The sequence below is a fragment of the Aptenodytes patagonicus genome, chromosome 4 (assembly GCF_965638725.1).
Source record: "Aptenodytes patagonicus chromosome 4, bAptPat1.pri.cur, whole genome shotgun sequence".
Classification (NCBI taxonomy): domain Eukaryota; kingdom Metazoa; phylum Chordata; class Aves; order Sphenisciformes; family Spheniscidae; genus Aptenodytes; species Aptenodytes patagonicus.
Window position 1 is genome coordinate 76,689,825 of NC_134952.1, and position 11,940 is coordinate 76,701,764.

Consider the following 11,940-nt stretch of genomic DNA (forward strand, 5'->3'; position numbering starts at 1 on the left):
GCCCGGCCGGCAGCGCCCACCAGCGGCGGAGGCGCGGGGGCGGCGCGCGCGCCCTCTGGCGGCAGCGGCGGACGCGAAGGGCGGCCGGCGGCCGGGAGGGGCCGGGGGTGGATCCCGGCACGGATCCCGGCGCTACGGGGCTCGGAAGCGGCCGCGGCTGAGTATGGCGGCCGCGGTCTCCAGTCCGGAGGTGACTGCTGAGGGGCAGGAGCCTTTGCTGAGTCCCGGAGAGGCAGAGGAGGAGGAGAGCAGGTAGGGGCCTGTTCCTCCCCGCGCCCCTGCTTTCTGAGGCGGTGAGGCGACTTCTTGTGCCGTGGGCGGAGGGGAGCTACGCCAATAGGCGCCTCCCGCCCCTCCCTGCTCCGGGGGGTTGAGGCGACACCCCCACGAGTCGCTAGAGGAACCACCCGTGGGTGCCGAGTCCCTCTGCGTGGGTGTTTTACCCCGCAAGGAAAGCCCAAGCTTGAGGGAAGCTGCCCTCCTCGGGAGCCGGCGGAGGGGATACAGGCCGAGCCGCCCTCCCTAAGCGCTCTGGTAGCTTGGGTTCGCGGCGCCGCCTCCTTCGCCCGCTGCGCCCTCCCGGGGTCTCGGACCGGCGGCGGCTCTTCAGCCTGCCCCGGGTTCGGGAGCGGGGCGCGGCAGGGGCCGCTGCCCCAGCGGGGGCTGGTTCCATCTGTAAAAAAACGAACGCGCTCGCTTGCGAAGTTTCTAAAAAGCATAAAAATCGATTATTGTGGTGCTGAAGTCTAGGTATTTAATAGCGCTCTTCCTGCGTGGGCAGCAGTTGAACACGTGTTTTTTCCTTCTGTCAGGAAAACAACAGTATCTTGAATGTGTAGGGGTGGCTGCTGCTGCCGTCTTTGCTCAAGCGTTCTCGTACTTGAAGCGTACTGCTTGATTTAACTAAAATCTTGAAAGTAACCAAACATAGCATATGCAAGAGTTTGACTTTTTCCTATGCATGGAATGGGATGGGTAATAAGATTACAAAGTACATTTAGAAACATCGTTTGTGTGGTTAAAGTTTCATTGAACCAAGACACTTCAATGGTGTAAACATTTCTGAAGAAATAAATGTACAAATCGTGCTGTGTAATAGCTACATTAGCTTTAAAATTGTGCGTATGCCTAAGTGTGTGTATGACCTATATAAACAATGTTTATAAACTACGTTCAGGCGTATATAACCTAGGTCTGCATCTTTTGGACAGAGATTATTTTGTTTAGAATACTTCAAAACCAAAAGAACTGAAGAGCCCTGAAATGTTCTTGCTTCTGAAAAAGTACCTGGGTCTCAGAAGGTGCTTATGAATTTTAGAAAAATAACTTACTGCTCACAAAGTTTGTAACTTGTATTTTAATCTTTTTTTGCAGCTCTTACAATCTTCAGCAATATATTTTATATACATCTTTTACATTGTATAGTTATTTTCTCATGGTAAGAATAGACTGGCCATACCTTTTAGTTTAATCAATAGTTGTTCATGTTTGGGGTGGTTTTTTGCTTTAAAGTCGCAGTTCTGAGAAGATGTCTGGAGTTTTATGGTTTAATATGCACTTCTTAAAGCCTTTACATATCTGTGATGCTCCAAAGTGTCTATACAAAGAGATTGCAGAATTGAAGATCTCTCTAGATAAAGATCTCTTTGTGTAACATTTGAATGCAATGCTACATGATAACATTTCTTTTAGTTATTTGATTTGTCAATCTAGTACTTTTCAGTGAAAAATAAGCTTGCTTCTAAAATAAATTCTTTGTATTCTTTGCTGTGTGGAAGCCCATTCCTGCATAACAGTTTACACAGTTGTATTGAGGGGTTTGTGAAAAATGTTTTCAATGTCCTGTGGGAACAACTAGAAGAGAATCTGATAATGATTTCTTTCTTTCTTGACTCTTGGTTCAAAAACAGGGATGTTGTGGAAACACAAGAGCATTATAAGAGCAGGTGGCGATCCATCTGGATTATGTATCTTACTATGTTTCTCAGTAGTGTAGGTGAGTAAACACAGGTGGATTTCAATGTTATTTGTTTAATGAATGTATTTTGGTTTGAAAATTACAGGGTTTTCTAGATTTCAACTACATAGCTCCTTTAACGCTGCTGTTCTTTTATCACCTTAAAAAGGTGCATTTTCTGATCCTTCAAAAGAGAAGATATGACTAGCAAATCAAACAGAAAGGTACATTTAATAAGATAAGTTAAATAATACTCTGTTTTGAGACTAAATGACGTATTACTTAAATCTTTGTTTTATGGCTTTGTAATGGTTCGGGGTAAAAGGTAATGGCAGAGTGAGGTTATTGCTCAGAACCAAACAAAACAAAGGTCACACGTCTATCATCCAAAGTGAAACTTCTAGGGAATGAAAATAGGAATAATGCTGAGTTCTTAAGAGGTAAGGTCCTTGTGGGAATATATGTTATCTGTTTCATAATGTGTATGAGAGCTTGTTTTCTCCTATGGGATTTTGCATCTCCACTACAGAAAAAAATTACTGTTTCATTCCTAAATAACTGCCCCTGGAAACAAGACTTCTGGTGATTTTTGACTTCTGGTGATTTTCTGTGGGCCTAGAAATTATCTTGAACATCATAGGATACTTCAGTGATTTTTTTTTTTTAATTTGATGAATTAAAATTTCTTTGATAAAGGAATACAAGTATATCAGTATATCAAGAAATTCTTTTTACTCTGGGGACCTTGTTGTCTTTCCATTGGGAGGAAAAATCCCATGCAGTTTGCTTGGCGCATCAGTATTCTTTTCATAGGAGGTTTTTTGTTTAGTGTGTAAGCACCTATAAAATGTCCTTTTAAAAATATCTCCTCCTGTTAGGAGGAATTATCACTCCTTAAAAAAAGCATGTAATACATAGTTTTTTCAGGTGACAGACTGATGCACAGTTTTAGACTATAATACACTTAGGAGCAGAAGAATGAACCTGTAATAACTGTTTCAGTAAAGTGAATTACTGGTAACCATGGCAAATAAAGTAACTTCAGTTATGTTTTTACTGCATTGCAGGTTTCTCAATTGTAATTATGTCTGTGTGGCCATATCTCCAAAAGGTTTGTAAATATGGTTTTTTTAATTAATAAGAACAGGAAACTCCTGCTCAGAAAGTATGTAATACAAAATTTGGCATTTTATTTAGGAAAAGAAACAGTAAAGGGAAGTGGTTATGAGAGACTTGTATTTTGCCATCCACTTAGACAGCTTTCATTATTTCATGTAAAATCTGTCGGTTGATTTCCTGAATTGATAAAGGTAAATCATAATCCAGAAATGTTTGGTTTTCCAATATAATTTCACTGTTTCCTTGGACAGTGAATCTATAGAAATCTCTTTATCTGAATGCATTTGTAGTGTTAAACATAATACACAAGGCTTGTCTGTGTTTTGGAAAAAAAGGAAGCTGAAGGTGGAAGTTGCTCTGTAAATGTCAGATTGTTGTACGTTGACCTTCTTGATATTCTTAACAGGGAATTGCCTGTGTTCCTGTATAGTGTTTTTAGTTGGGGGTTTTTTTTCCCCTTCTTTGTTGCGTTCTTGTTAAAAGTGGCATAAAAGGTCTCTCAAACTTTAACTTAATCTGTGCTAGGATTTTACTGCTCCTGGAATGGCAGAAGGCAGTTTCAAATGCAAATTTGGAAGAACGTATCCTGGGCAGGGTCCTAGAGGTATCGTTAAAATTGAGGCTGGTGCTGAATTCTTGGAGAAGAAAAGATAATGCATCATCAGCATTGTAAATCAGGACAGATTCAGGCATGTGCAGAGATGACTTAAGTGATTCCTTGCTCCTGGCATGTAAACTGTCTAACTGTACTGCTTAAGTTATGTCTGTAGCCTATAACATCAGCAGTGCTGTATGAAAACTGTTTGTTTGCTGCAAGTAAGCCATTTCCAGTCTCGGAAGTAAAGTGCTTTTTATTGGTTTGGTGCATTGCTGGAGACAGTTAGCCAAGGTTTATTGCCCCCAACAAAGTACTATGTGAAAACAACTGCTTGTGAGACCCAGAGTGGTGTATTTATATTAAACACCGCACGATGCCATGCAGACACAGTAACTTGTTCAGCGATAGCTTAGGTTTGACACTGCATTGCATAGTGCCATATAGCCTCAGAATTACAGTGCAGAGTCTTAGGTATTTCAGGTACTGATACTAAAATGGTTTTGTTGATATTATAAAATACTATAATACTTTACCCATAGAATTGATTAATTTGTTTCTGCAGATTGATCCGACAGCAGATGCGAGTTTCTTGGGCTGGATTATAGCTTCATATAGCATTGGCCAAATGGTTGCCTCTCCCCTGTTCGGCTTGTGGTCCAATTACAGGCCAAGGAGAGAACCTCTCGTTGTTTCAACGGCTATTTCAGTAGCTGCTAATTGTCTTTATGCTTATGTCCATGTACCTCATTCACACAACAAATACTACATGCTGACTGCACGTGCTCTTGTGGGATTTGGAGCAGGTAACCACAGCAAAATTTACATTTCTGAAAATCATTAAATTCTGTCTTGTGTAAGATAGTTAACATGATATTTTAGTACCAGATTTACCATTATGTGAATGATAACTTATTACTTAACAAAGCAAAGAGTCGGCCAATACTAGTTTATAATAAAATTGTGTAATTGTGCAATTGTGTATAAATACTAGAGGGAGTAGTGCTGGGTTTTATTTTCTTGCAAAATAACAAAAAAAAACACCTAAAATAAATGTAACTGGATAATTTAAGAATGTAACTTGGTATTCACATGAGCACTTTCTTGGTTCTGTTTTTTTTTAAGGAAACGTGGCTGTAGTTCGATCGTATATTGCGGGTGCCACTTCTCTTACAGAAAGAACAAGTGCCATGGCCAATACCAGTGCCTGCCAAGCCGTTGGCTTCATATTAGGACCAGGTAAACCGTATCTTCTTTCCTCAATTCTCTAATACTTTTTAGGATGAAATTGGGCATTGGAAGTAGGAATCCTCAGCAGCTGTATGTTGGGGATTTTAAGGCATAGTTTGTCAGTGGTATCAAAATTGAATAAATGGGATCCACTCATATATACTTGTGTATGCCAATATAAATGAAATATTCTAGTCCAAAGAAATTCTAATTGTTTGTAGTTAAAATCTACTTGTTTTGGACTGCTGGCTGCAAGAAAAACAAGTTCCAAGATGCTCTCTTGTACCAGTGCCCACTGAATAGTCTATGACCAATTGCACTTTATTCATGGAGAAGGGAATTTAACATTACTGTACTTGGGCAAACATTTCCACCTTTCCGAAATGACTGAAAATTTCACCTTGCCTCACATGTTGTAGAAAATAACGTCCAACAGATCTTTCTGATCTTGTAGCGACGATCACAAAATCTTCATATTGGCAAAAATTTTAAGACATAGCACAGGTATTACAGAGAGCTAAGGGAACAAAGAGCTTCAGGGGTGTTTGTTAGATCAGACATAACTGTGGCTTCTGAGATACTATGTCTGCTTCATAGGAGAAATGCATTAGACTTGCCTTGTGGTATAAAGAGAGACCAGCGATTTTCTCCTAAACAGCCTCTACTGATTACTTATCTTCTGTATCTGGAGATTAAGATTATCCAATTAGTAGAGCTGAGTGCTCTATGTATAGTAAGATAATGAGGTGAACGTTTAGGGCTTAAATTTTTTTCTCCAGTTGGTTATTACTAGTGCTGTACATAGAGCATTAAAGGGTCTACAGCAACAAAAATTCTGCATTCTTTGTGTGATTTGCATAGATTATAAGTTTAGGTAATTCCCTTTCCTAATTTGATAGGGACTCTCAGTCTGTTTCCTAACAGTAGTAAGCAAATGACCTGATCTTACAATCTTTTGCTCTGCACCAATTTAAATTTTATTTTAAAAAAACCCCACAACTGGTTTTCTCTCTAGCTTGCCCTTAGCAGGAGGGCTAGTCCAGTCCCAGGACCAAGGTTTTCCATATAGGAGGAAGAGTAAAAAGAGTAAATCAGCTGTCTGCACATGGCCAAGAAAATTAACCACTGGTGCACTCAGAATTCAGTTCCAGTTCTTGAAGTGTCATGCTGTTATTTATACAGTGTATTTGTATGTAACCAAGTAGTTTTCTGGCTAGTTGAGATCGCACTGGTATCCATCAGTTTATTTAGAGTAGGATTCTCAAAACGTAAAAGGTTTGACAGGTATAATATTTAAATTTTACTTAGTAATTAGAACAACTTTGCTTATCCAGTTTTATATGTTTATTCTGTATGTGTTATAATATTTTCTTAATGATTCTCAAGATTTTCTTAATACATTTATGTTCTTAAGTTTTTCAGACATGTTTTACACTTATTGGAGAAGAAGGAATAACATGGAAATTAGTTCATCTTCAGCTGAACATGTATACAGCACCAGTTTTATTTGGAGCTCTCTTAGGAGTTATTAATATTATTCTCATCTTTGCCATATTCAGGTAATCAAGTGAAAAAAGAGAAATATTGTACCTTGTTTTAGTGGGTGGTTTGTAACAAATAATATGCTGCTGAGAAGGAGGAGTAATAAGCCTGAAATCTGGAGCGCTAAAACTATAAACTGTTATTTATTTTTCTACTTTTCTACCTGAAGAAGGTTTCTACCTTCTTTAATACATATCTTTTTCATTATGCTCATAAATTAATCATAGTGATGTTACGGCTAGAATGTAAACTGATGAAAATAGTTAGAGCTGTTAGATTATTAGCTTAGCCTTGATATCTTTTTAATGTTGATGATTTCTGCTCATGTTTTTTTCTCTAAAGAGAAATAAGGTTAGCTTGTCTGTAGGGTTCTCACCATCTGTGTCTTTCCTTTTAGAATCTCAAGGGGGGATCTTTATGCGTTATCCCATTGGTGGCAGTGTGGGGAGGGGTGAGATGCACACAGATATGTGAGATTCTCCCACTAGAATATTTTCTTTCTTGAATATGGTGGTGTTCACTGCAGTCAAATGTAGACTACAGAAATGATGTTCAAAGGAGCTGGGAATAATTAGAATATAAGATTATGCCATTTAGACTTATTTTAATAGAAACTTGACTCAGTAGTAGATCAAATAAATATGTGTATTAATGAAAACAGTTCTAAATTTCTAGAGAGCATCGAGTGGATGACATGGGACGGCAATGCAAAAGTATCAATTTTGAAGGAGAAGGTACCTATGTTTTCTTGAAAACTTATTCTGTGATTATAATTTTGAAGTACTCTCTTATTACACACAAGCGTTTAGAAGTATTCTAAAGTCTGATGCATTGGGAACTCAAAGTGGAAAATAGGGTAAATCTCTTTCTAACTGGTCCAGAAATTACTTCACATCCACGTTGTGTCCAAATGTGTCCATAGTGCTGTCTGGTAGCAGAGAAGAAGAAAAAAAAAATTGTATGGATCCTTCCAGATTTTCACTCTGGAACTGTCTCTTCCAAGACACAGGGTTAAGTGAATATGGACATAAAAAGAATCTCCCTTAACTTCTACTCTGCAGTCATAACTTCTACTCTGCAGTCATACTTCTCTTTTAAGAGAAGTTTGAAGTTTAGATTATTCTTTTGTTTTGTTGCAGAAAGTGGTGTTCTGGATCAGGATGCAGAAGGAAACGTTGACCATGTTGCTGTGGTAGCAATCAATTTTCTTTTCTTTGTCATCTTGTTTGTGTTTGCTGTCTTTGAAACGTAAGTTTGTCTATTTTCTCTCAAAATACTTAGACATAACGTAGTTAGACTGGGTCCATATAAAGGCTTTTCTGTTGCACTCATTTTCTTAACCGTACTCTTCATAAATAGAAGTCCAAAACCATAAGCAATTAAATCATTGTATACTGATATAAAGTAATGAATTAAAGATCAGTAATAACTAAAAATATGTAGCATACAGTTTGTGGTATATGAAACATTAATGTAAAAGCTTTTGGATGGATGCAAACCCATATCCTCAACTTCTTAAGTGTTAAAAAAAGAAAACAAAACAGTACCTTAACTTGGGCTACCTAAAATCTTCAGAGAAAACTGTGTCTTTAGTTGAGTACCTTGTTCTATACTTTTGTGTAATTTCTTAGCATGGTTCTGATTAGCTCCAAAAGCTCCAGTGAAGCTCTTATTTCAGTAATGATTGAAACAATTGTTTGATATAGTTAATGCAATTGTATTCTTAAATACACTATTTTACATGACTGTTTTTTTTTTTACCTAAAGTGTATACTGAAGTATACTTCATTTTTTCAATTTATAAAATACTTTGAGGATATAAAATTTATTTTGTAAGTTTTTTGAGCTCTAACGTAGCTAAAATTTCTTTTAACAATATGTGTCTGTCTTAATTGCATTATTTTTAGAAAATTGAGTTCCTAGAGTCTGGTTGGTTGCTAAAACTGAAACAGTATTAAATGATTATTATTTTTATACTCACAGGACCTGATTTTTTTTTTTTTTCTCTCTTGCTTTGCTTTAACTCCCATCATTTTTTCATGAACTATCAGAAATAGATTAATAATGCTTCAGAGTATGGCTGGTGTAATGCAGTTGTGAATTTTGTCTAGTGGATTTAGTTTTAATAAATGATGCATGACAGCATTAGCTTATAACTAGCCTGTGTTTTCCGATAAGCCCGTCACGAGGAAAGGCTTCTATACCACTGTGTTTGATGTTTGGGACAACATATGTATGGAAATGACTGTATAGAAGAAGCTTTTTCTTAATTAATGTAATTTTGTTCTGTCAATTTAGTATAGCTACTCCATTGACGATGGATATGTATTCCTGGACCAGGAAAGAAGCCGTTTTTTATAATGGAATAATCCTTAGTGTGGTTGGCATTGAATCGGTTATTGTTTTCTTGGTGGTTAAAACGCTATCTAAAAAGTAAGTTTTTGGAGTTTATCGGAATTTTGTTACTTACGTTAGCTAAGTGTGAAAAACTTTATAGCAAGGCCAAGTCTGCATTACTTAAATCTTTTCTTGTTAATGAATTTGGGTTTACTATGACAATTAAGTACTTCCAATTTTGACACAGCCATGATGCTGCAGTTGTTCTTTATTCTGTTAACGTAACCCCCTTCCTTGTCTGTCTTTTACCCTTGAATCACAAGAAAAACAGGTTTTAAGTTACTGTGATTTTGCAATTTTTCTTGCAGGTGTTGTGGTCGGGCATCTTTTCCGCAAACTAATGGGCTATGTCGTTAGCACCTTCATAAATTTTACTTTAATTAAATGATATATTTAATTGTAATTTCATTGTTTGATAGGACTGGTGAGCGTGCCATACTCCATGGAGGCTTACTGATTGTCTTGGTTGGATTCTTTATCTTGCTGCCTTGGGGGAAAAAACTACCAAATATCCAGTGGCAAGGTATAATTCAAGTCATACTAAGCGATCATCATAATGATTTTTGAAAGCTTTTTATTGTGGTTTTTTCTTAATGGCATGCATAACATTTTTACAGAAATAAAGAATAACTCCATTCCCAGAACAACTTCCACTGAAATGTTAATGCCTTTCTGGAGTTTGCAAGCAATGCAGCTTCCATCCAACCACACAGTGGAACCCGTAGGCTGCCCCGTCACGCAGTCCTGGTGCCTGAACACTCCTATGATCTATCTGGCCCAGTATATCAGCTCTGACATACTAATAGGATTGGGCTATCCAGTTTGTAATGTCATGTCCTACACTTTATACTCAAAAATTCTAGGACCAAAGCCTCAGGTAAGCATGGTGCCTAAACGGTTTATTTCATATGCTCTCCAGGACTTGCACCCTCTTTATTAGAATGAGGGATCTAGCTAAAATTCCTTTTGTCATTAGCCAAATAATATGACATTTCAATTGGGGCAGAAGTTTCCAGGAACTCTAATCTTTTTTTAAAATCCAAGGCAAGTCCCTAGAGGAATTAGAAAGCAAGGCTTGTACTACAATTTATGGCAAATCTTATAGTGTGAAAATTTCAGAACAAGTAAGCCCAAAGCTTGTGACTTTCACAACTGTTCTGGAAGAGTCCTTTTTGTAACAACCAGTTACATATTTGGAATATCACTACGGAATAACGTTCCTCTTACTAAGTATATTATATAAAGACTACAAATGCTACGATACCTCCAGTTATTGAAACAGTGGTGAAACACATAGCAAGCTGATATTACTGGTTAACAAAAATTTTTTTTCCTTTTTCACCACTGATCTCATTTTTTCCATGTTATATTTTGCTGTAAGAGACTAAATGCTTTGAGCCAGAATGCCTTTTTATTAGAAAGCTATAGAGTGTGTAGCTCAGTGGAGCCTTCGAATTAATGCTTAGAGAAGCTGAGCAGTACTCTTGGAAACAAAGTACTCAGTATCTTAACAAGTTAAGAAAGATAAGCAGTTGCTTAAACACTTCTACATTTTCTAATTAAGATAATTGGTGGGAATTATTGGCTAACCTGATAATTCCTGTATCACTAACATAAGCTTTTGATCTTCTGTAGGGTGTCTACATGGGATGGTTAACTGCCTCTGGAAGTGGAGCACGAATACTCGGGCCTGTTTTTGTGAGCCAAATATACACTCACCTGGGACCACGCTGGGCATTTAGCTTAATCTGTGGAGTAGTTGTAGTCTCTCTCTTACTCTTGGAGATAGTATACAAGAGACTAATTGCATTTTCTGTCAGATATGGAAGGATGCAAGAAGAGAATTGTTAAATATGTATTTAGGAAAAAAAAAGTACAACCAACCAGAAATAATACTTTAGTTTATTACTACTTTTTAATGAGGAGTACCTAACCACTGACCTTGTTGGCTGTATGCTAGGAACTGTAGACCTGTACTTACACATTGACAGAACACATAACTTGGTCATATCCTAATGTATGGTTACACCTGCTGCAACAGAGCTTTTGTATTCTGCTTTTCTAGCAGCAGAGGAAGGGATGTGAACAAGTTAGATCAATACAATGGCACATTTGAAGTGTGTACAGTTTAAATGATGCACCTGCGTACTGAATGCAGCTGTGAAGGTCACAGGTTATGTGCATCCTTTCCAGAAAGAAGTAAAAGAAATATTTATCTTGATTCTGTGAATCAGGATTAGTAACTCTTTTGTAACTACAAGATTAGTTGAGCTGCATGCACTTTGTATGGAAACATCACTACTTAAGTGAACCTTCTGATGTTCAGTTTGCTAGCTTGTAAGCACTGGTTAATACAAAATGTCTCGCTTTGGAAACTTACATATCAGTACATCTCCAGGATTTCAAATGAAATGTGACAGAATTTTAGAGGAAGGTAGGTGCCTACTTCACAAGCAGTTTATGCGGGATTTGGGTATGTAAGTTGGTTGAGCGCCATTGAAAATCACAGCCTCAGTGGCTGTTACTTGAACTACAGTGAACTGTACGTGCAATTTTTCTTCTACTGTTTTGTTGAATGCCTTTTTGTAGCAAGAAAGATAACCTGCACAGAGTTGAATTATGCACAGCTTTTCTTAACTTTACTACAAGAAGGAAATACTAAGCATGATAGTTTACACTTTCGTTGTCATTTCTAAGAATGAATGCGCTGTGCTGAGCAACCAGTGTTAATTAAGTAAAAAGGAGGAAACTAGCTCCTCGGGTGTCGGCTATTATTTGTAGACTTATTTTTTTCTGATAATATGGTATGAGAAACAGGAATTTACAATGCTTGAATCATTCAGTGTTTATTTTAAAAAGTAAAATAATAATTTTCCTTCATAATGGGGCCTAAGATCATCTGTATGGGTTTTTTTTATGTTTCAGTACTACTGGGGAAAAAAAATCTGAAATAACTCCTGTATGAGAGTTGTAGCTGCTGTTTAATGTGTCTAATATTTGATGCTTACTGAATTTATTAAATGTAATTAAGTATTCCTATGTAATCAATTGTTCAAACACTAAAAGACTACTGAATTAAAAGATTATTTTTTCAATACTC

General features: G+C 37.4%; 1 protein-coding gene across 1 annotated transcript; it reads left to right on the plus strand.

Moving 5' to 3' along the window:
- Positions 1 to 96: 96 nt before the first annotated feature.
- MFSD8 (major facilitator superfamily domain containing 8) lies at positions 97 to 11,940 on the plus strand. The gene is made up of 12 exons (XM_076337251.1): positions 97 to 252; positions 1,911 to 1,996; positions 3,025 to 3,068; positions 4,237 to 4,477; positions 4,797 to 4,910; positions 6,316 to 6,460; positions 7,119 to 7,177; positions 7,583 to 7,691; positions 8,742 to 8,876; positions 9,260 to 9,363; positions 9,458 to 9,717; positions 10,476 to 11,940. The coding sequence occupies exons 1-12, from the start codon at positions 164 to 166 to the stop codon at positions 10,689 to 10,691; spliced, it is 1,602 nt and encodes a 533-aa protein (XP_076193366.1). The 5' UTR covers positions 97 to 163; the 3' UTR covers positions 10,692 to 11,940.